Source organism: Pteronotus mesoamericanus, unplaced genomic scaffold, assembly GCF_021234165.1.
Source record: "Pteronotus mesoamericanus isolate MK-2021 breed Mesoamerican mustached bat unplaced genomic scaffold, CSHL_Meso_final contig_27, whole genome shotgun sequence".
NCBI lineage: Eukaryota > Metazoa > Chordata > Mammalia > Chiroptera > Mormoopidae > Pteronotus > Pteronotus mesoamericanus.
Genome location: NW_026555115.1, coordinates 27,685,064 through 27,706,343, shown reverse-complemented (window position 1 = coordinate 27,706,343; position 21,280 = coordinate 27,685,064). Strand labels below are relative to the sequence as shown.

The window sequence follows — 21,280 nt, the reverse complement described above, 5'->3', positions numbered from 1 at the left end:
CCAACAAACTCAACCAAGTCTAGTCCTACCTCAGTATCATGAGGATTAAGTAAGGTAGGTTTTTGAATGTGCTTTGTAAACAGTAATGAGGTACCCAGATGTTTACTTTTATCTAAGGTTTCCCAACTGAGCTAAAGTTTTGACCACACTGAAATGTAGTGCAGACAGCATCACTTTGATGCTGGTTGATCTATTACAATTCAGTGCCAATACTGTTGATTTCTTGTCACAGATAGAGTAGTAAATGTATAAAGGGGCATACTATCATGGAGACAGCACTGAAGTGGGAATCCAGAGGCTTAGATTTAAGATTCAGTCATATGAAATGTTGGACAAGTCTCCCTGGTCTTGAACTTTTTTGTCTCACAAATGAGTGAATCAATTTTAGATTTTTTTTGTTTCTTCTAGCTCTGATATTCTAGGGAATGCTGAAGGAATTTTTCCTAATGCTAGCAGTGATTGATGTGATGGGACATATCCAAGTCTCACATATTCACTGAAAAGTGTGGCTTTCTATTTGGATTCTACAGAATTAGACAAGCCATTAAGGAAAAAAATTTCTTGACACTTGTTCTGAAGAGAGCACCCCCAACTGGGCAGATTAAGGCACAATTTTATCCTCAGGAAAGCAAAGAGATCAGACCTATGCACAATTTTTTTTTCTCTTGTGCCTTCAGATTTCTGAGCCTATCTTCACTAAGAAGCTTTCCTATATACTAATCATGAAGTGCTGAGCTTTTTCCAACTCAGCAAATTTGAAACAACAAAATGCAAGAAACTGACCTTAGTAAAATGATCTCACCAATTTCTTACTGGAGAATGCATCTGTAAATCTGTTAAGACTGTGGAAGCAGAAGGAACTCTAGTAGAAAGGTATCTGGTCTAATTCATCTTTTATCCCTTGCATCTAGCATAGAGAGTAACTGTTACTATATACTTAATGTATGTATTCATGTACTGAAACAATTCAATAAACAGATGAGCAATGATTATAGCAAGCAATTAGGCAAATACCGACATAAGGATTTTAGTTTTTTAAAACAAATGCTTATCAATTAAAACTAAAATATAATTACTTTTCCAGAATATAGAATCAAATTCCAACAAGACACCTTTAATACAGCTCAGTGTTTGATATGACAAAATGCACACAGAGGGTTAATGTAGATCATTCTTTCATGTGTTCTGGGAGAATAAATGTATGTATAGGATTGAAGTGTCTTAAATATTCTTTCTAGAATATTTACCATTACAAGGTAATATAGAAATCTGATGCAATAAACTGTATCTTGCCCTGAAAATAAAATTTAATCATTGAATCGTTGCTGAATTACATTTATTGTTTCTGTTTTAAAATATCTATATACCTATATAGGTATTTCTAACTCACAAGATTTCAAATACAGAAAATTTAAAAATCAGGTAATTTGACCAAAGTACATATATTTCCAACATCTTATTAACACTTTAAAGTCCCAAATTTTATAAAAAGTTAAAATACTTATTAAAATATTCCTCCCATTGTTTTTGTTTCTCACGAATAAAGTGGGTTCAGAAATGCAACAAACACCAATTGCAGGCACATAGGTCTCCATGATTGTTGTAAAGCGATCGCTGAGTTTAATATTCCTTACCAATAATTTACCAATGTCAACTATTTTAGTGAAAGGATTCTTAAAACATCAGTAGCAGACAGAAGTATTAACCAATTTAGTAATGTTTTTGTAGTACCAGCAATAGTAAAGTCAATTTCACCCTAGTTTCTTCCCCTGACTAGAATTCAGTATAAAACAATTTTATCTAAATTGTTCACAGCCAAAGTAAGTTCTGGTAAATGTAGAGTCTCTCCAGGAACCATGGCTTTCTGGTATGATGGTATTAAAAGAAAAACACAAAACCTTCATTAAACACATTTTAATATTAATATTTACAAAATTGAATATTGTCTCTTATGATAAATTGAGACAGATCAATTCTAGATAAGTCTAGTAGCACCCAACTCAATATTACCCTGTAAATGTTCAATAATGTGTAATGCATGTTGTTAGTGAACTGTTATTCTCTCCATCATTCTTGGTAAATATAGACCAAGGAGAGAGAAAAAGAACAGATATTTACATTAAAAAATATTAAAACATACCCCGCCCTCAACCTAGTATTAGAGAAGCCACTCAAAACATATGCTAGGCCTCATGGCAATACTATCTTTATATATTATTAATATGAAGTTGGTTAGGAACCGCTATCACCGCTTAGTGGAAGTGGATAAATTTTCTTTATAAAATAGTATTAAAGAGAACACACCTTTTCACTGATTTTATTTCAGGGTACTTTACCCTTATGGCTTTGACCTTCTGAGAGTAGGCTCGATTAGGATTCCCTCACCAGAAGCTCTAGATTCAAGAGACCTTAGGCCCCATTTCAGTGAAAGAAATCCCTCAGAATCACAGTTTTTCTCCCTCAAGTCAAATGCAAAGGGTGACAAGACTGTCACAAACAACTTATTAAATGATATAGTTCCCCTTCAGGTATAGAGCGGAGGATTTAAGGCACATACTTTTCTGAACACAACTGAAGACACTGCTACCTTTTAAAAAATCGTGACTATAATGAAAATACAAAATTGGATACTATTAAATTCATCACATTGTTACAAAGTACAGTTCTTAATACAGAGACTGTGAAGGTCAAGTTCTTTTCTATTCAAAGGAAATCAGAACTAAGTATTGCAGATCATGCTGCCTAAAAACATACACAATAGTCTTTACTCTTGTTAAATGCCCAGCTCACTATTTTGGACTAAATGGGAGTTATATACATGTTGCCATAATAAAATCTCTATTTTGGATAATAAGAAAGTGCTTCTTTTAGGTAAAAATTAGGTATTTCTAAATAAATGCAGCTAACGAATTTTATATACAAGAGTGTTGCCTACAAATGGTCCTGTATTTAGAATAACTTTTATATAAAACGCTTTAAAAATTACTTGCAGTAGTTATTTTTTTACATAGTGAAAAGGTAAACATTAACCAAGACTGTACCACAAATTCCAGGTTAATGAGGTATTACTTTCTCTTTGGAAAGAGCAAGGTTGGTTCTAAGAAAATCTTACTATTTGATCACCCTTCATTATGGAGGGATGTGGGCAATATCCCAAAAGCAGAAACTAAAGAAATTAATGAGAAAGGCTTTCGATGGTATTGAGTAGACCACTTAATTTTAAAACAGTTCACTATTACTTTAAAGAACTTTATTTGCTCAGGGATATCCCTGGTGACTTCTACTTGCCTATCCTTTGCTGCTTTTAAAGACTTCTTTCATCTCACACTCCAGCAATGAGCCTTTTCCTTTTCTTGTTTTGTTTAAAACTATTATTTACAATGTTTGGTGGAACTGGTCTGCAGGATTACACTGCATTAGTGTGAACTGCCTCTACCTTTTATTTACGTCAATACAAAAGTTTATTAAATTTGAGGCACAATTTACAATGCAAGTGTTTTCTTTTAAATTTTCTAACTTAAAGTTCCAATTATCAAGAACTTTAGAATAAGAGATTCTTCTGGAGGAATAAAATATGAATAGCAACCCTCGGGCCTATCTCTCCTACTCAAAATACAGGGAATACTGAGATCCCTGACCAGCTTGTCCTTAGGTCAGCCATTCTTTTAGGTGCCACAAAAGCAAAATTTTGTTTTCTCATTTCCTATTTCCTGAAATCCTAGGACTATTTCACGACTCAGTCTGGTGACACTGAGAACTGGATTCTAGGAATAAAATATACTAAGAATATTCAACCTATTTCAATTTTAAAAATTAGCACTGAAGAATTCATAATGCTCTAGTTTAACAGTTTTATCCACATGTTTTGGTCACTAAAATTGCCCAAGTGGAGATTAAAAAAACCCTTATTTCATTATGAAAATTAGTAGAGATTCTATACATCTCAGAAAATACAGAAAATTTATGAACTATAGTTTAAGCACAAATATGTGACTTAACAACTAAAGAGATATGACCTATCATTTAAAATGCATAATCAGCTATATGATTCGGGAGCTAAATATCTGGTTTCCACCTTCTGGTTTCATTTCTGCAGTCACCAGTTATGAAAAAAGGAAAGGTGGGAGAAGGAAGACTGGGGAAAATCTTAGAAATTATCAGCAGCTCTTGTAAAAGGTTAAAAGGTAAAAAGCTCTTGTCAAAGATTAAAAAAAAAAAAAGATAAAACTAACAGTTATACTGTAGATTTAAATAAGAGTAACCAAAGACAGCTGAACACTGATCTTAGGTTTTCAAATGTACATATAGAGAACCATAGCAAACTTTTTGTTCAAAGATAATTTGTTGTATACTATGATATACATCTACATTACATAGCAAAGGCCAGATGCTATTTCTGGTTAGACCTACTTACATCTGTAAAAGCTCAATCAGCGTATCATCTTTCTGGGAAGCTGGGAGGAGGTATATAAGGTTAAATACCTTATTTATATACCTACCCATTTATATTACAAAAACTAACTCTTAGAAGATTACCCAAACTGTTAGGTTAAGCAGGTAATGAATTTGAAAGTAAACTGAGGCATTTAAGCCAAAAAATTTGCTCCTATTGAGTATTTTACTATGAATACATTATCTATTTTCTATAAAAATATTTTGTATATCTAAATGAAGTCACTTACAAAACACTTCGAGCTTTCCTCTTAGGCACTACCTAAGTCATCTTTACTTACCAGTCATAAGTTTGTAGCATATAGCTTGCTATGGTACAAATGAAGAAAACAAGTCTTTTTATTACCTCTACTGTAAGATATAATCACCCATGTACTACTTTGCTAGGCGGTAGAAATATACTAGGTTACTTTTATAGAAACAGAAGATTTCTGAAAAGGAAAAAAGAATCTTACTACATTCTAACAAGGGGAAGGGACTTACCCTATAGCAGCGTTTCACAACTGCAGTCATGAAACTCCCATGTTTCATGAATTAACATATATAATAAACAATCTCTGAACTATCCTACAGTATATTTTAAGATAAAAAAAATGACATAAACCTAATACATGTACGTATTACTGAAAAACAATTTGCTTTTGAGAAATGATGCGCCCATTCATGAATGCCAGCAAGTCAGAAGGGAGATCATTTCCTGTTCTAATGCACCTCTGATCTACTTACTGCTGTACAGATAACACGTACTAACAGACCATCATGTTATTATAGGTTATGATCTAAGGATTGCTACTATGTGCTGTGTATAATATCTACTTGTAATTAGACCATTATTCAATTTTTATTGCATATTAAACTGATAAAAATTTGGTAATTTCTAGTAGCAAGGAATCTGTGAAAACATTTTTCTGCTATATTTTAAGGGTTATTTAATAATTTTTTGTCAATATTATTTTCAAAAAATATTCCATTAAATTGGTTTTAAAAATTATTCTATTGTATACAAACACAATGACCGCTGCCCCAAATTTTATTTGGTTTGTTGTAATGTTTTTCTAGTGTTTCTTTAAAATGTAGAGAAAGTTACAGTTCAGTACACATAGGCAATGGAGTCATATCTGACTGTTAAAATGTTTAAGTCATTTTCCCACTTCTTTAATGAAAGACATAAAGCAGCTTTCCTAGCTTACATCTCTTTCCTATGAAAAGAAATCTGACTGCTTTTTCAATCAAAAACTATTATTCTCTTATGATCAATAGATGATAAGGACTATGGTCTCCCATTAAGTGTAAAAGTGATTTGTTAGGCGATTACTTCATGTTTAAGCAAAAAATGAAGTGAAGGTGGCCATGGCCTCAGATGTCAAATATATAGCTGTTTACCTAGTTCTGTTAAAGCACATTTCAAAGTATTCTGCCTAGTATTTGTAGGCTGCTTTGACATCATGTCTTGAAAAAACTTCTAAATCCTAGTAGCTAGGTCTTAAGGCACTGTAACAGTCACTGCTGGATTACCTATGGGTAATAACAATTACATAAAATAAAGGAGCAGAACGGAACAGTTTTAAAATCACACATAAAGTTGTATCCCCTACATTACCAGTTAGTAGGTCAGAAAGGTTTAGGTCTATTGTAACCATCTGTGAGCTTATCTGAATAGCTCTGTAATCTAGATGTATGAGCAATACAAGAAAGGAGGGTTAATCCTATTACTGTACAGTGTTCAACCTATACCCAAGGACAATTTTGGTAGCAATCACAGCTTCAAACATTTCTTCATCTCAACTGTCACAAGTTACACCACTCGTGGTTTATCACAGCACTGCTCTTCAGAATGTTCTAGTCTGCTATGAGTGAAAGTTGCAAACAGCCACATTTGAAACTGCCTTCAGAGTTGAATTATATTCAAAGAATCCTAAGATGGAACTGGACTCATTCCTGCTGTGGGTAGATAAATCATAGTCTTTTACATCATCTCTGATTCTTTCATGAACATTCAAAATGAAGATAATGTTTAACTTCAAAGTCTATTTCCTTTTCTAACTACCTTCTCTCAGTCTTTCAGTGTTTCATACGACCCCACACGCCTTTCAACCGAGAAGAACTTTCTGCATTCTGTGTGCAGCAACACTAGCTTCATCCTCCGAGTCAGAGTCGCTTTGGGAAGTGGAGCTGTGAGAGGTGGAGCTGCAAGGGGAAGAGCATTCCGGCGAACACAAATAGTGCATCAGGGGAAGGCGGTACTTTCCACAGAAGTCCACAAATTTTATTTGTCTGACACAGCAGTCAAAGTAGACTCCTGGAGCGAAAGAGAAATAAGTATAAGGTAATCATTACAAAGCAAAGACTCACAGTTTCTTTTTCAACCATTTCTCCACTAGTCTGAAAAAATGTCGTGTATAGTCTTCTCTTTTGTGAATCTTAAGCAGAATCAGTAGATGTTTCTACAGCTGTTTATAAAAACACCAGAAGGTTTTAGGGATGGCAATTTGGCTGTAAAGAGAAGGCCAAGAGATTTCTCTGAAAGGAAACTGGTATTAAAAGGACACTTTATTTAATTTGTTTTCTCTGGGTGATTTAGTGGATACTGCCTGACAAAGATTATAGGATACCTCAAGTGCCCTTCCTTCATCAGTCAAGTGACTCCTTGGTATTATTCTATAGTTAAGAGATTTTAAAAAGCTCACAGACCTTCAAAATTTGCAGAAAGGAGACAATTTTTAGTTCCTGTTCTTACGTACTGAAAAGCAAAATGAAAAGAAACAAAATGCTATCTATTACATCTCCACAGGTTCTAAATCTACAGGCTTCAAAGCTGTTTCACTAATGGTCTCATATGATTTTCACACAATTATATATTGTTAGGTAGACTCAAACTAGTATTCACATCTTTTCATCCCTCATTTTGATTCTATGGTCCTTCTGAACTGTGGCCCTACAGCTGAGTAAAAATACGGTTAGAGCTGAAAGGAAAGCAGAGATTGCTACATCTTAGGGTTCTAGCTGCTCCTTAAGGAAACTGCACATCTCTAACCAGGCTGTCACAATGACTGTGGTATAACTGGAATACCTAGAACTCTGGGCCCTGTCACCTCTTTAGGGAGGAATCTCAACCTCCCTACCTTACCTAAGTTTCCTTTGGCACCCAACTACTCTGTGTGTGTTCCATAAAGGACCAAAATAAAAAGATGTGGTCCAAACAGAGGAGAAATACTAATTTTTACTTATTTTTTCCCCAATACTCCCTCATTAACTTTTTAATTTTTTGACCCTATAGTAAGTATAACCCATAATTTAAAAAAGGAATTCAAGGTACATTACTTTGAACAATTTAGGAAAGTAGATAAAGTCAATAAACTGGTCAATTAGTATTTTTATGACACCCGTCAAAATGTGTTGACTACCTGAAAACAGGTAGAAATAACACAATGTTACAGTATTACAGTGTTACTATGAGCTAAAATAGTACAGTATTATCTTGTCATTTGTCAGATCTCAGACTATACAAGAAAACATCTCACAAAATGTAAAATCTTTTGTTCAGAGTTCAATAACTAATGAATCGGGGGGGCGGAGTCAATGGTTCATTTTATATATTATCTCAAATTTTAAACTTTTAATTTTAAATGTATTTTTGTTGCTAAGAAATATAGCACATAAGTATACTGAAGAAGTAACTCAGAAACAGCTAAGAGAGAAAAGGGAATTCTTGTAGAGGTCCATTTCCAGAAAAAGATACATTTAAAGAGATGAGAAACAGACTCTCAAGCCTGAAGGCCAGGTGTGGATCTTGTCCCTTGCCACTGTTAAAGCCAATTTAGGAAAGAGCTCCAGACAGAAGCGTAAGCACTTCTGATTTAGCACAGCACAGCAACCTCTACTTCTAAGAGTTAGTGACTAGAAAGGCCCAGAGTATTGTCTTGTTTAAACCAACAGTGTCTTTTTTCTCTTTTGACATTTTTTGAGGAACTTAAACCATTTTCTCCTTTCTAAACCTTATAACGATTTCAACACATGATGGAACTTCCAGAAAAATCTCTGATCATTATGCAACATCTCCTCAGCTCCTACATTTTTATCTAACAGTAAAAACCTTGCTGTACCCCCCCCAAACTGGATATTTTTTAGAAGCAGTCTTTTACAAGGGAGCCGAAATAAAATACCTGCTATCACCACCAACTCCCACCCATAACTACGGGCACTGCAGGCCCCTCATAACCTGGTCTCAATGATCTGTTATAAAATCTTTTATTATTCCCCTAACTGTATATTTGAGCCTAATTATTACTCATGCAACATTCTGCCCCATACTCTTCTGTCTCCAATTATATTCCTTCCATCTGAAAAGTTCCTTATTCTCAATCTTACCCTATCAAAATCCAACTCATACTTCAAGAATCATCTCTCTTTTCCAGATCTAATTAACTGTACTCTCTCCCTCCTTTGACTTCCAATAGTACACTGACTTCCTACTTCATTTTGTTTAATTCTCTCCAAATACTCTAAATTGAAGAAATTTTGAACCATGGATTTAAAAGAATATAAAATTCCAGGGTACATGGTGAAACTGGCACACATTCTGTCCATTCTCATATATCTTGAATTATATTCTTTAAAGGTACCTGATGTTAAGAATGGTGACTCTAAAAACATGTCCCTCCAATGGACTTTGTGGCCAACCCAATACATCTTGACACTCTCATGCTTTTATTTTCATAGACTAGATTGCCAATGTTAAAATATTTTGTTATAACAAGTATTATCAAATTACTTCCTAAGTAATATATATCAATTATACTGCTGTACACCTAAGAGTGAGTGTTCACTTCTTCATTTCTTCACCATCACTTGATATTACTATTTTAATTTGCCATTCCATGACTGCAAAAAAGATTGTGTATCCTTTCATTGTTTCTTAGCAGTATTTAAATTTTAGATTTGAATTGTTCATTTGCATTAAATAGTCTTTTGTTCCTTTGCCCATTTTTTTGATATGGCTTGTTTATTAGTCCAATATTTTCCTCACTTTATTAAAATAATTGCTTATTTTTTTTAAAAAAAATAAATAAATAAAAAATAAAAACATGTCCCTCAAAAAAATATGAAAGATAGCCAAACATTTTAGAGATTCTTTTTAAGCAATTAGAATTGTTATGGCTCTTTTGTGTTTTCTCTCATTTTACAAATTTTATGACAGTTCCAAGACAGGAGGAAACTTTCTGGTGTTTTCCTTGTGTATGAACTGTAAAGTACTATGAAAAGGAAAAAAGAAATCCAGAAAGGGTAAAATGTCTCAGTTTCTGGTGAAAGGATGAGGGAAACAGAAATAGAGACCAACTGCCTTTCACTGAAAGAAGACAGCTAATAAAAACAACACTTAGACCATCAACTTTAATAATAGCCAAATGAATGGGAAACAAGGCCACTAAATAAACTTACCTCCACACTTTGGGTTTGGGCAATTGCTGGCTAAACTCAAGTATCTAAGAAGATTCCCGGGAAGATCACAGGGAGTGTAGGAAATATTTCGAATTTTAATGGTCCGTGCAGCTAATTCCAGGAGAGTTGGAGGGTCATAGGTTAAATCTCTAACAAAACGAACAACCAAGGGATTTCCTCGCAAACTCAATTCTTCTAAATGAGTAAGATTGAGGATCTCTCGAGGCAGGTACGTCAGCAAGTTATTGTGAAGACTGAGGGAACGAAGTGAATGCAACCTAGAATGAATGCCATACAAAAACCAACAGCATTAAAGCAAGATTACTACCAACAAAGGTAAGCGAAGAACTTGACTTCCCCATAAGAATGAGCAATTAAGGTCAATGCAAGTAAAACTAAAAAGTGCTGAAATCAGACCACAGTGCAGATTTGTAAACGTCATGAATGGCTTTTGCCCATGGAATTTTAGAGTTTAGAACACTCAAGAGTATTCTGATGTCATGAACTATAAATTGCTAGACTTAAGGATTTTGGAGGGAGGGATATTTTCTCAGATAAGCAAAAAAGGAAAAATTCTAAGTGCAACAGGAGTCAAGATCCTTCACATTATCTCATTAGGCTAGGAATGCTTCATATCAAATATAAAATCAACAAACTCCCATAAAACCTGGGAAATCTCTGCCAAATGAATATTCTGTTTTTGATTATTGAAAACAGGCTAAACAAATATTGTGAGGAATAAACCAGACCATTTAAAAGCAGCAGACCATTTTAAAAACAAGCAAACCCATTCAAGGTAAACCTCAGGACTCGGATTCTCATGTATCATTTACCTTGAGAACATCTAATTTTTTCTACATATAAAACATGTTGGTGAATGCAAAATAGTAATTCCTAAGCATGCATCTCTATGTATACATAAACTGCCTGAAACTACTCACTGTGAAAGTTGAGGAGGCACACTTTGGATTTTGTTGTCACATAATACCAAGTAATTCAGAGAAGGCAGATTTGCTAATTCTGGTGGGATTTCTTTGATGAAGTTTCCTCCAAGATATAAACACTCTAAACTGCAAAAAACAAACAAACAAATAAAACCCACAAAAAAACAAAAAACAAAAAGTAAACAAACCAAAGCTAAAGAAGATACCCTACTGTCTTTATTACAACAAACACATTCATCTATTCATTCAGCTAATATTTTATTTAGGATTTGCTTTGTGCTATACAGTCTCTAGAGAAATAATGCAATCTTCAGGGAGCTTGTATTACAGGTAAGCAGAGAAGACACACCAATATTAAGACAATATTATCAATATTGCCTACTGATTTTATTTTTGTTAGTATTTATTTCATTTAACCCCAGCTCTACCACTCACCAGTTTAAGAATTTGGTCCAAGTACTTAATCTTGTTATGCTCCAGTTTCCTCTTCTTTAAAATGGATTATTATATATTATGTAAAGTGCCTATCCAACAAATATGAACTGGACATCTACCACACACCATTCTAAGAAATATCATGGAAGACTGAGTACCTGACCTTACGCAGCTTATATTCAAGACGGAGACACACAATAAATCAATGATTTTGAATATATTTTGCTTTTATATTCTAGCTTTAAGCGCTATAAAGAAAAAGGTCATTAGGTAGTGATGAAAGTCATATTCTAAACAGGGTAGTTATAAAAGATTTCCTATAGGTGATGACATCTGCATGGAGATCTGAATGAAATGAGTACAAATATGAGGTTGAAAAATGCTCGTGCTGTAAAAGAGCAACACAGCCAGTGTGCGTAGATCAGGGAGACAGAGACTGACAGTGCTAGTAACACAGGTCAGAGAGGTAGCCTAGGAAGGCCAGTTCAGAGGCTCCTTCAGACCTTAGTAAGGATTTTGAATTTTATGAAGTTGGGTGCGCTCTTTACAAAGAGTTACACTTAAAATAGAAATACCCCAATACATTAAAAGTAGTGAGATAGAAAAAGATGTACCAAGCAAGTATCTACCATTTCACATCTAGACTACTACATTAGGCTCCAGTCTGGTCTTCCTGCTTGTACTCTTCCCATCATGTTCTTCTCTCACTTCGGCAGCTATTTTCCACATAAAAGCCAAGTAAGCCTTCTAGAGCACTGACCTCTTTTTGCTTAGATTGTTAAATAAAAAAATGACAACAGCCAACAAAACAATAGCCATCTGGCGTGAATGAATCAAAATTATACCCATTTTTTTAATCAGATTGATAAAAAATGTATTTTTTAGTGTGTTCCAGAATTTTAAATTAGTTTGTGTGTGCCATGAGTTAAAAAAGGTTGAAAACTGCTGTTCCAGAGTGTAACTCAAGTAACATCCTCAGAAATTCTTTCAGCAAGGACCCACCATGGTTATTAATCTGAGTTCTTCATCTCTGGTATTTTTACTCCCCCTGCTCCAATCTTGAGTGATACTTTGGCTGGGCATTAAATTCTAGGCTGGCCTTTATTTTTCCTTAGCACTAGTAAGATACTGATCCATTATCTCATCTCAGCCAGTATAACTATTGCTCCTTTGTAGGTAATCTGTTTATCATTATTATTAGGAGCTTTTAGGATCTATTTTCTTTATTTAACCTTATTGTTCTGAAGTTTTATCATTTGTCAAGATATCAGTTTAAAGCACTTTTAATTGTGGAACAATCTCAGCTGTTATTTCAAACATTGCGTTTTCTACCTGCTCTCTAGTCTCTTTCTAGAATTCCTAGTAAACAGCAGTGGAACTTCTGAATCAATTCTCCATTATCTCTCAACATTTTTCATACTTCCCACTTCTTTATCTTTTTGTGCTATGATCTATCATTTAGCCTAATGAGGTCATAAGTACATTTTTTCATTTTTAGGAGTTCTAATTGGGGTTTTCATAATTGTCAATTTTTGAACTTAATTCTTGTTTCATTGATGAAATACCCTCCTTTACCTATCTCAAGTTAGGAAACATACTTATTTTAAAAGTCCTTTATAGATTGCCTTATTATATGGATTTTCTGGGTATAATTTCTTCTCTTTGTTGAATTTCTTATCTATACTTTATAATCTTGCCTTCCTTGATGTATGGTGATTCAAAAAGTAAAACTGAATTTGAAGTTTCGTCATTTAAAAAATATACTGATACTTTTCTATATCTGATTTTGTTCATCTTTTAGATTTATAAGGCTTAGTAAAAGCAGACTTTAACTCCAATGTTATTTTCTTGTCTTTCGACTACTGCCTTGTACAAAAAACCCAATTGTCTGGCCCCGGCCAGGTGGCTCAGTTGTCTGGAGTGTCATCCTGTGCACCGAAAGGCTGTAGGTTCAGTTCCCCCTCAGAGCATATACCTAGGTTGAGGGCCCAATCCCCAGTTGGGGTGTGTATAGGAGGGACAGTCAATGTTTCTCTCTCACACCCTCTCTTTTTCTCTTTCTCTCCCTTCCTCTCTCTAAAATCAATAAAAAAAATATATTCTCAGGTGAGGATTAAAAATAATAAATTGTATACAAGACTGAATTCTCCTGCATGTAATTGTTTAAACAGTGGTAAAACAAACAAACAAACTTCTTAGGGAGGATTTTGATCCTAACAAAAATGGTGTAAGTGAATGCTGTTATTCATTAATCTCTATTTTTCAATGATGAGAGCTACTAGAATAGAACAGAACACTGCTAGCCCCCAAAACAGAACCTATCTTGAAAAAAGAATTAATGAGGAGACTATTTGAGAAAAAATATTAGCAAACTTGGAAGTCCTTTTATACAGGATTTAATAGTTACATAACAATTTGCATTAGTTTACTGAAAGAGAAAGAAAGGGGAGAGTGAGTCTAAGAACAAATTTAAATACTGTATTTTCCATTTGTTTAAGTCAGAAACCTACAGAAATTAGTATCTGGTGGTCAGTTACTACTCAATGTCTTTCTTTCAATACTTTGGAGTGGGGAGGAATATAGACAAAGGATGCCAAGCCTCAGCAGTTACTGTGACTTGGCAGAGAAGGATCTGATGTTCTAAAATATAATCAAGCCTGTAGTTTAAAAATTTTATCAATTCTCTTTCGCAACTGAAGAGTATCATTAATCAGATTATACAACTGGCATATTAAATTTATACCTTCAAGCTTACTTCTTACTTTGAAGCTCAAGTAATTCCCAAAGTTCTAGGAACTTAAAGCCTTTAAATGATTTGTGGAAATTAAATTTCTAAAGTATACTCTAGTGTTTCCAAACATGCTTTTCTGTAGGAAGAAAGGAAACTGTTGAATTTAAAGCAAAACTGTAGTATTTAAAAGTTCTTGTGTTTGTCAGCATTGTATCTCTGCCAATCAGGCTTGGAACAATTCTATTCTTTCAGTGTGACAAATACAGAAAACAGAAAAATCACTAACAAAATTTATAGAATTCTTCTTTTCCTGTTTATCATTAACAGACCAGTCTTAAGATTTGTTTCCTGAAAAGAATTCCACTTCTCTGACTCCTTAGGGATAATGAAGTGGGTGGCTTTTCTCTAGCAAAGGACAATGACCCACTGAAAAAAATACACTAAGGGTCCCTTAGTGCCAATCAACTTTTATGACAGATATACTGAGTAGAAAATGTTTTGCCTCTCCATCCAAATAAAAATGACAAATATAACAGAAATATACGGTTATTTAAAGGGAGATAAAATTAAAATGAGACATGTTTGTACACAAAGAGGCAGAAAACAATGAGAAACATAGACAAGAACCATATATTTGTGGATAAAGAGTAATTTTCTTGAGATAGCATCCCCATATTGAATCACTTTCAAACACTATCACTCATGACAGGCTTTAAAGAACACTTATGTTCAAAAGTAGAAGCATAGACAGAGGAATCATCTCTCGATGTTAGCCCCAAACTAAGGCAAGAAGTCAGAGGGCAGAAGTCGAGAGCCAGCAAAAAACTCAGTATGTGACTCTAAATGGGACAAAGTTTTTATTTAAACTTTACCACATTCTATTTATCATCTGATCCAATCACTTCTTTCATAAGATATCAATTTGTTTCCTGCACACTAGCTTCAAACATCCCAGAGCATGAATATTTAGCTTTTGTTTTTGTCACAGCCCTCTTCCCTTCAATTTTTAAAACCACATCAAGCACACAGTAAGAGAAGGTCATGAACAGAAAAAAAGGCAGGCTTTACTTGAGCAGAAAATATTGTGAGAAACAGTACCAAATGGAACTCACTTATGCTCAAACTTAACCTCCAAATTGTCTAGAATCCTGGCTGCCAAACAGTCCTGAAGCTTTCATTAAAAAAATAAATAAAAATAAATAAATAAATAAATAAATATAACCATTGGGTGATAAGTTATTAAGAGCCTGGGTTAATTGAGAAGAGTAAGTTAAGAGGTCATAAGATCAGGTCAAAATACTAATTACACCTACTTTTTCAACATTAGGAAAAAAAGTCAGTTTCTCCATATATTAGCCAAACAGATATTACACCTACTTGTTGATGAATAGCATCCTACTTTGATGGTAAGTAACTACATCTACAACCTCATGGTTCATACTGAGCCTAATTTACTCCAAGGGAATGAAGTTAATCATAAAAATAATATTTTCAGCACCTACTTATTCATGATACTTTATAATTGATCTTTCAGAAACGACTTTACAAAAAAAAAAAAAGATTTGCCACTAGGGAAAAGGATTAACAAAGTACAGAAAACATACAGGAAAACTGCTAATCTGAAGAGGTTAATTACACCAATTGAGCCAATTGTGCATATGTGTTATCCCTTCCTGAATGAAGACTGGGGAGAAAGGAAATCTTTACATGGATTATATACTTTGCAATATTTTTAAAATTGCTCTTAAAGAGGGTAGGTATTTTCCTAACATCCAAAAGCAACCGATATAGTTTATAAAGCAACATGGCACAGTAAACAATATACATCAGGGTTACCTGTAAGGTCTAGGGAGTCCATTCTAAGAGAAGATGGTGTTACTGGGAAGCTACCTGAGGGTTTAAGTGACTGATCTCTGTCTCTCCATTTCTGAAACTTTAATGCATTGTTTTAGTGCAGAGTAAGCAGCTTTTGAGGACTGAATCACATAAATCTCACTGTCACTATCTGGCCTCAAGCAAGTTAAGAGTAACTATATCTCAGTTTCCTCATCTGTAAAAAGAAGAGGGTAAAGCAGGCCATTGCTTAGGCTGTTTCTATTTCTACTACATGACCCTATTAGCCTACACTCAACGAGTTTGTATTTGGAGCATGGCCTAAAACCTTATGACTCTTATCAGTAAAGAGAAATGGAGCACAAAACTAAAAAACAACATAAAAGATACCACACACAATTGGAATCAAAGGCATAAAAAAAAAACCAGTTATTAGCCCAGAAAATCAAGGCGACCACGTAGTGGCTTTGACCAACCCTCCTGGTCATATATGCAACATAAATCAGAATTAGGTTCTAGCCCTACTGTGTCACTGTGGAAAATTCATGGGTTTGGAGTCAAGAGACCCCAGAGCTTGAATCCAATTCCACCACTCACTGGCTTTGTAATTTCATGACTTAAACTCTCAGAGCTTCAGTTTCTGCTCATCTCAAGAATCATGGTGAGAATCAAAAAGCATATTTAAAGCACCTATAACCAGGTCTACATCATTCTAACTATGCAATAAATGGGATTTCTCCTACCCTTTTCCTTACATGATGAAAATAATAGCTGCTCTGGTTATTTCTTAGTATATTGAGAAAATTTAAAAGAGGTTAAAATTATGTAACACCAAAATCAGAAGGAACCAAGGCTTGTCAATTTTACATTTAAATTTCTCTTAACCTTTTCTATTTATCTCTCCTAGCATCACCCTGGTATAAGCTACCATCATCTCTAATTCTACTAGAGTAGACTCCTTCTAGCCAGCCCTCAAAATCTCATCTCTCCCTCTTCTCTCCACTCTACTTACATAGCAACAAGAGATGTTTAAAAACTCCCTGTGTACTTAACATAAAAGTGAAACTTTACTAGGGCCTTCAAGATCTGACATGGCCTGAGATCTAGTCCAAATATATTTGCCGCTTTCACTCTTGGCCACTTTCTCACTATGTTCTATTACAATGTCCTCCCTTCAAAATTTTGGCCCCCAGTCCTTCTTTCCTCTGGGCTTTCACCTGTGCCATTCCTTCTACTTGGTCTAATGCCACCCCACCCTTTCCTAGTTAATTCTTATAAAAGCTCAATTCAAACATTACTTGCTCAAGAACCAAACTAAGGCAGGTCCCTCTGTCATTTCAAGGCACTCTGTATGTCTTCATAGACCTTACAATAACTGTAATTAACTGAGGTTTAGTGTCTCTCATACTGTGTTAGCTCCAGGAGAGCAGGATCATGTTCACCATTGTATCCCCAGCACCTGACACGTGGTAGGTATTACACAAATATCTGTTGATGAATTGAGTAAATGAAGAGACCTCTCTGAATGCCCCATTTTGCAGCTTAGGAGGCTGCAGTCAGGACATGTTAAGTGACTTGCCTAAGACTGGGACACCAAGAATTCTTATTCTCAGGCCAATGTTCTTTTCACTCTAATTGTGTCCCCAACCAGGCCGTGGACCTGTAGGGGACTGTGGCCATTAGGAACCAAATCACCAGTGAAGGCTGCCTGAGCGCTGCCTCCTGTCCATGGAAAAACTGGTCCCTGGTGCCAAAAAGGTTGGGGACCACTGTAGTAATTAACTGAGGTCCCTCCCAGCTCTAACATTATTATCTCAGAAAAATTCAATAAAGGCTGTGAAAATTAAATTTTACGGATGACATATTTTTTTTTTTCACTTTGGACAATACACTTGCTCTTGCTCTATTTCTCATTCTCCTGCACAGGACATTTAGGGGACTTTTGCTACCTGTGTCTCTGCTTCTTCCTTCCATTTAATTCAACATATATTAACCAAGTAATCTGGTAGGTGAGACAGACCTGTAAACAAGGAATTATAATTAATATGATAAATGCAATGGTAAGATGAGGAAGTACAGTACAGGTAATAAATTAAGTGCTGGCCAGGAAGCAGTAAAGAAAGAAAACATATCACCCTCAAGATGTGTTTTTAAGGATAAATAAGAATTTGCCAGGTAGAGGCAGCATTCCAGGCAAAAGGAAAAGGATGTGTACAGAGGCATTGTATCCAATAAACACATGTGTAGTGAGTGCCCATAGGTACTGGTAAAATTCAATGGCTTACTGAATTTTGTCTTCCCCATTTTCGGTTACCTGCAGTCAACTGTGGTCTAAAAATATGAAATGGAAAATTCCAAAAATAAACAATTCATATGTTTTAAATGATGCACCCTTCTGAGTAGTGTGATGAAATCCTAGTGGCCATTCCGGTTATTAGATCAACTGTCATAGTATCACAATGCTTATTATGTTCAAGTAACATTTATTGTACTTAACAATGGCCCTAAAGTGCAAGAGTAGTGATGCTGGCAATTCGGATATGCCAACGAGAAGCTGTAAATTGCTCCTCTAAGTGAAAACTCTCTACTTAAAGAGAAAAGAAAAAAAAATCATATGCTAAGATTGCTAATATCTAAGGTAAGGATGAATCTTCTCTCTGAAATTGTGAAGGGAAAAGAAATTTGTTCTGGTTTTGCTGTCACATCTCAAAATGTTGTGGCCACAGTGCCTGTCCTTAGTTAATATGAAAAGTCATTAAATCTGTGGGTGGGACACATGATGAAGATTATATGCACATAACATTTATTACAGGTATATTGTTGTTAACTGTTCTATTTTACTGCTATTGTTGTTACTTACAAATTAATATCTATCACAAGTATATACATATAGAAAAATACAGACTGTATATAAACTTAGGTATAATCTGAGGTCTGGAGTATGGGATAGGAGTCTGAAAACGTAGGCCCCATCCCCAGGGGACTGAGGTATTGCTGGTACTGCTACAACAGGGAGCAGTAAATGTGGTAGAAAGCAAGGTTCAGATCAGAGTACCTTGTATGTCTTACTAAAACGCATGAATTTTGAATAGTGACTTTCAACTGGTGTGCAGCAAGTTTTTAAAACATGCAGTAGCTGACTAGTCACGGGCACTGACCTCTCTTCCCTTTCACGGCTGTCCAACCTCTTTTCCCTTTCAGGGGTGTCCAACCTGCAGCCAAGGATGGCTCTGAATGCAGCCTAACACAAAATCATAAATTTACTTAAAAACCTTTTTTTTCTCCTCAGTTCTTTAGTGTTTGTGTATTTAATGCGTGGTCCGAGACAATTCTCTTTCTAGTGCAGCCCAAAGACGCCAAAAGGGTGGACAATGGGACTGTCAAATTAAAAAAAAAAAATAATGACAACAGCCAGCACAACAATAGCCATCTAATAAAATATATATATATTTTGGTGTGCCGCAGATTCTTAGTAATTAGTTTATGTGTGCATGAGATGAAAAAGGTTGAAAATCACTAATCTATATAGGTGTGGAAAACCACCAAACTTCGGAGCAAAAAAGTGACAACCTCAGATTTACATTTGTTTAAGGAGCCATCAGTTAGTATAATTCCCTTGGACCCAGAAAAATTGCCTCAAAAATTTGTATAGAGGAACCACAAAATACCAAACGCTGTCACACACACTCTCTTATTAGATTCGCTGAGCCGCCCGCGTAGTACTCAATGCCAAAAAGTTAAAGGGAGAGCCTGGAAGGAGACAATTACGTGACAACTAAACAGTGCCAAAGCCAGGCCCGGTGCCCAGGGGCTCCCTCCTCTCAGGCGGGGACCCGCTCACCTCTGCAAGTTCCCGATCTCAGCCGGGATCGTCTGCAGCTGGTTGCCGCCCAGGCTAAGGGTCTGCAGCGCGCGCAGCTCCAGCACCGAGGGGGGCACCACTTGGAAGCAGTTCCCGCTGAGGTTGAGCACTTGAAGGCTGCGAGAGAGAGGCGACTGGGCCAGACCCTTGGGAAACGCGCCGGGACCTCCCAGCCGGTTGTTTTTGGCGAGCAGCGTGCGTAGGCCGCGCAACGCGAGCAGCTCCGGCCCTAGCGCGGTCAATGCGTTGCCGCTCACGTCCAGTAGCTGAAGATGCGAGAAACCCCTGCCCAGAGCCCGCGGCAGCGACACCAGACGGTTGTGCGGAAGCAACAGCCGCAGCAGCGCCTCCCGCGCGCCGCGCCGCTCCTCGCCCCGTGATTCCAGCTCCGACTCCAGCGTCTCGGGGGACACGCTAAGGCGGGACAAGTTCAGTTCGGCCTCCCCGGCCGTAGTCACTGCCTCTCCAGAATCCTGCATCCCGACCTCCACAGGACGCGCGGCCCCGGGAGCGGGATAGCGCCGCGCGGGGAACCCCGGGCCGGGAGCTCTGCGGCGCCCCGGAACCTGAATCAAAGGCGGTGTCGGAAGTGTCGAAGGCGGGCGCTTAACGCCGCGCAGCCTCGCTGAGTCACGCGACGAATGGCGGCGAAAGCGGGCGGTGCTCTGGGGTGGGGCTCAGTCTCACGTGGGGCGGGGCGCGGAGTTGCGGCGCCGGGTAGAAGAGAGGGCTGGCAGCTGAGGCGTTGCTCTTAGGTCGCCGTCGAGTTTCGTCGGTTTTGGGCAGTCGCGGTTTATATAGTCCCGGCCTGGTGACCTGTTCCCGTAGTCCAAGGTCACTGGGGTAAACAGACTGAGGGTTATTTATCTGGCATTTACGATTCTCCTGCGTCACGGTGCACTGCCCGCTTACTCCTCTGTCGGGACCGCGGCCCACTAGTCTTTAGGATTCAGTGAGAACGCAGGAATTGGTGATTGGGCCCATTGGAGCAAATCCCAGGAATACACAAAGCCATTGAAGCCAAAGCAAGCTGGTCCTGGCTCAGGAACCGCTATATAGATCAATGGAACAAAACAGAGAGACCAGAGATCAACCCACGCCTTTATGAGTTGTTAATATTTGACAAAGGAGACAACATCATACAATGGAGTAAAAATAGTCTCTTTAATAAATGGTGTTGAGCAGTTGAATAGGTACGTGTAAAAAAATGAAATGACTTACTGCTGAGGCATGCTCATGTGCAAGAGATGAATTCAGGGGAGAGACAACACTTACAGTAGAAATGGGATAGCAAGTTTATGAAATACACTTGAGCACGAAACTGCAAGCGGGCACCCAGCTAGTCCGAGTACCCAACTATTGAAATTTTAGGGGTTTTATGCTTGTAGCCAGCCTCTAGTTTCCACCTCCTCCCCTCTCCAGACTTTGGGGTTAATACACAGTTTCAAAGGCTTTCTTCTCCAGATAGTGAAAACAATACATAGAGAATTTCAAGGTCTTCCCTCCTCCTGAGCTCTGATGTTTTGTTTGTTTGTTTTTGCTTTTTGGTCTTTTTGGTGACTTTTGGAACACCTGGCAATCTTA

General features: G+C 36.7%; 1 protein-coding gene across 1 annotated transcript; it reads right to left on the bottom strand.

The window, feature by feature from the left end:
- Positions 1 to 1,128: 1,128 nt before the first annotated feature.
- LRRC58 (leucine rich repeat containing 58) lies at positions 1,129 to 20,255 on the bottom strand. Its single transcript, XM_054575255.1, has 4 exons — positions 19,676 to 20,255; positions 10,833 to 10,961; positions 9,892 to 10,169; positions 1,129 to 6,751 (listed from the first exon to the last, which is right to left on the bottom strand). Exons 1-4 carry the CDS (start codon positions 20,173 to 20,175, stop codon positions 6,543 to 6,545), a joined length of 1,116 nt encoding a protein of 371 aa, XP_054431230.1. The 5' UTR covers positions 20,176 to 20,255; the 3' UTR covers positions 1,129 to 6,542.
- Between the last annotated feature and the right edge of the window lie 1,025 nt (positions 20,256 to 21,280).